The sequence below is a fragment of the Alligator sinensis genome, unplaced genomic scaffold (assembly GCF_000455745.1).
Source record: "Alligator sinensis unplaced genomic scaffold, ASM45574v1 scaffold23_1, whole genome shotgun sequence".
NCBI classification, from domain to species: Eukaryota; Metazoa; Chordata; order Crocodylia; family Alligatoridae; genus Alligator; species Alligator sinensis.
This window is the reverse complement of record NW_005841890.1, coordinates 176,843-178,171: the sequence shown is the minus strand read 5'-3', so window position 1 is coordinate 178,171 and position 1,329 is coordinate 176,843. Positions and strand designations below refer to the sequence as shown.

Genomic DNA, 1,329 nt, shown 5'->3' with positions numbered 1-1,329 from the left:
AGATCTAGTGGCCATGTACAAACTGGTCAGTGGGGACCAGCAGGCATTGGGGGGAGTCCCTGTTCCCCGGAGCACTACCAGGAGTCACTAGAAATAATGGCCACAACCTGGCACAGGGTAGATTTAGACTAGACATCAGGAGGTGCTACTTTACAGTCAGGGCAGCTAGGATCTGGAACCAACTTCCACGGGAAGTGTTGCTGGCTCCTACCCTGGGAGTCTTTAAGAGGAGGCTAGATGAACACCTTGCCGGGGTCGTTTGACCCCAGTGCTCTTTCCTGCCATGGCAGGGGGTCAGACTCGATGATCTGTCAAGGTCCATTCTGACCCTACAAACTATGAAACTATATATTGTGTTCCTGAGAAACCTCGCATATCGCAAATTCATGCAACTCGAAGTGAATTTTCCCATAGGAAATAATAGAAAAGTGAGGGGTTAGGTTCCTTGGACCTCACATTTATGGCACCACAGGCACCAAATGCAACCTTCCTCAATGGCAGCCTGTAGGATTGAAGGAAATTTATCTGCAGCACTTTTATCAGCAGCTGCTGCTTTGCCTGCCAGTTTGAGATTACGAAATCCATGGTGTGCTTTAAATCTATCAAACCATCCGGCACTTCCATTAAAAGGCTTGGCTTCAGGATCATCACACTCTAGCACTTCAAACATGCTGCGTGCCTTTGCTTGAATCACCTGGATCAAAAGTGGCATGTGTTCTTGATTCTGGTGCTCAATCCATGATGTCAACTTGTGTTCCATTTTCTTTGTGATGGCCAACCTTGTCAATGAAACACGGGAAGCAGATAAATGTGTAGCACTCTTACTGGACTCCTTAATTTTCTTTACATTGTCCCTAATTGTACAGAGAGTTGACTTACTGAGCCCTGTAGCACACCTAATTTCCTTTGCCTTCTCGCCAATTTTGTATCTCTTCACAACTTCAAGTTTTTCTTCCAAAGTTATAGCTTTTCTTTTCCTTGTAGAGGTGGAAGCACTTGTAGAATCAGTATTAGAAGCACTCATCTTGAACACAATGGTGACACTGAGGCTGAATCCTGAATCCAGAGTCCTGCTTGGGAACCCAAGCTACATGTAACTCCATTTGAGTCAGTCTGCGCATCTCACGTATATATTCGAATGACGTACATCTTGGGGTGTATTTTTCTGCTTAGGTGCTAATATTAATTCATGTAAACACGAGACTCGGGTAAGTCAAACATGCATAAAATGGGGTTCTACTGTACCAGCCATTACCAAAGCCCAGCACAATCAAACTGGGCTTATCACATTGTAGCAGAATTTAGAGATACCTCGTGAGATCAGCTGCC

The 1,329-nt window shown here is 45.0% G+C and overlaps 1 protein-coding gene across 1 annotated transcript; it reads right to left on the bottom strand.

The window, feature by feature from the left end:
- Nucleotides 1-436: 436 nt before the first annotated feature.
- Nucleotides 437-1,024, bottom strand: LOC102376925 (CENPB DNA-binding domain-containing protein 1-like). Its single transcript, XM_006018013.1, has one exon. The coding sequence runs from the start codon at nucleotides 1,022-1,024 to the stop codon at nucleotides 437-439; it is 588 nt and encodes a 195-aa protein (XP_006018075.1).
- Between the last annotated feature and the right edge of the window lie 305 nt (nucleotides 1,025-1,329).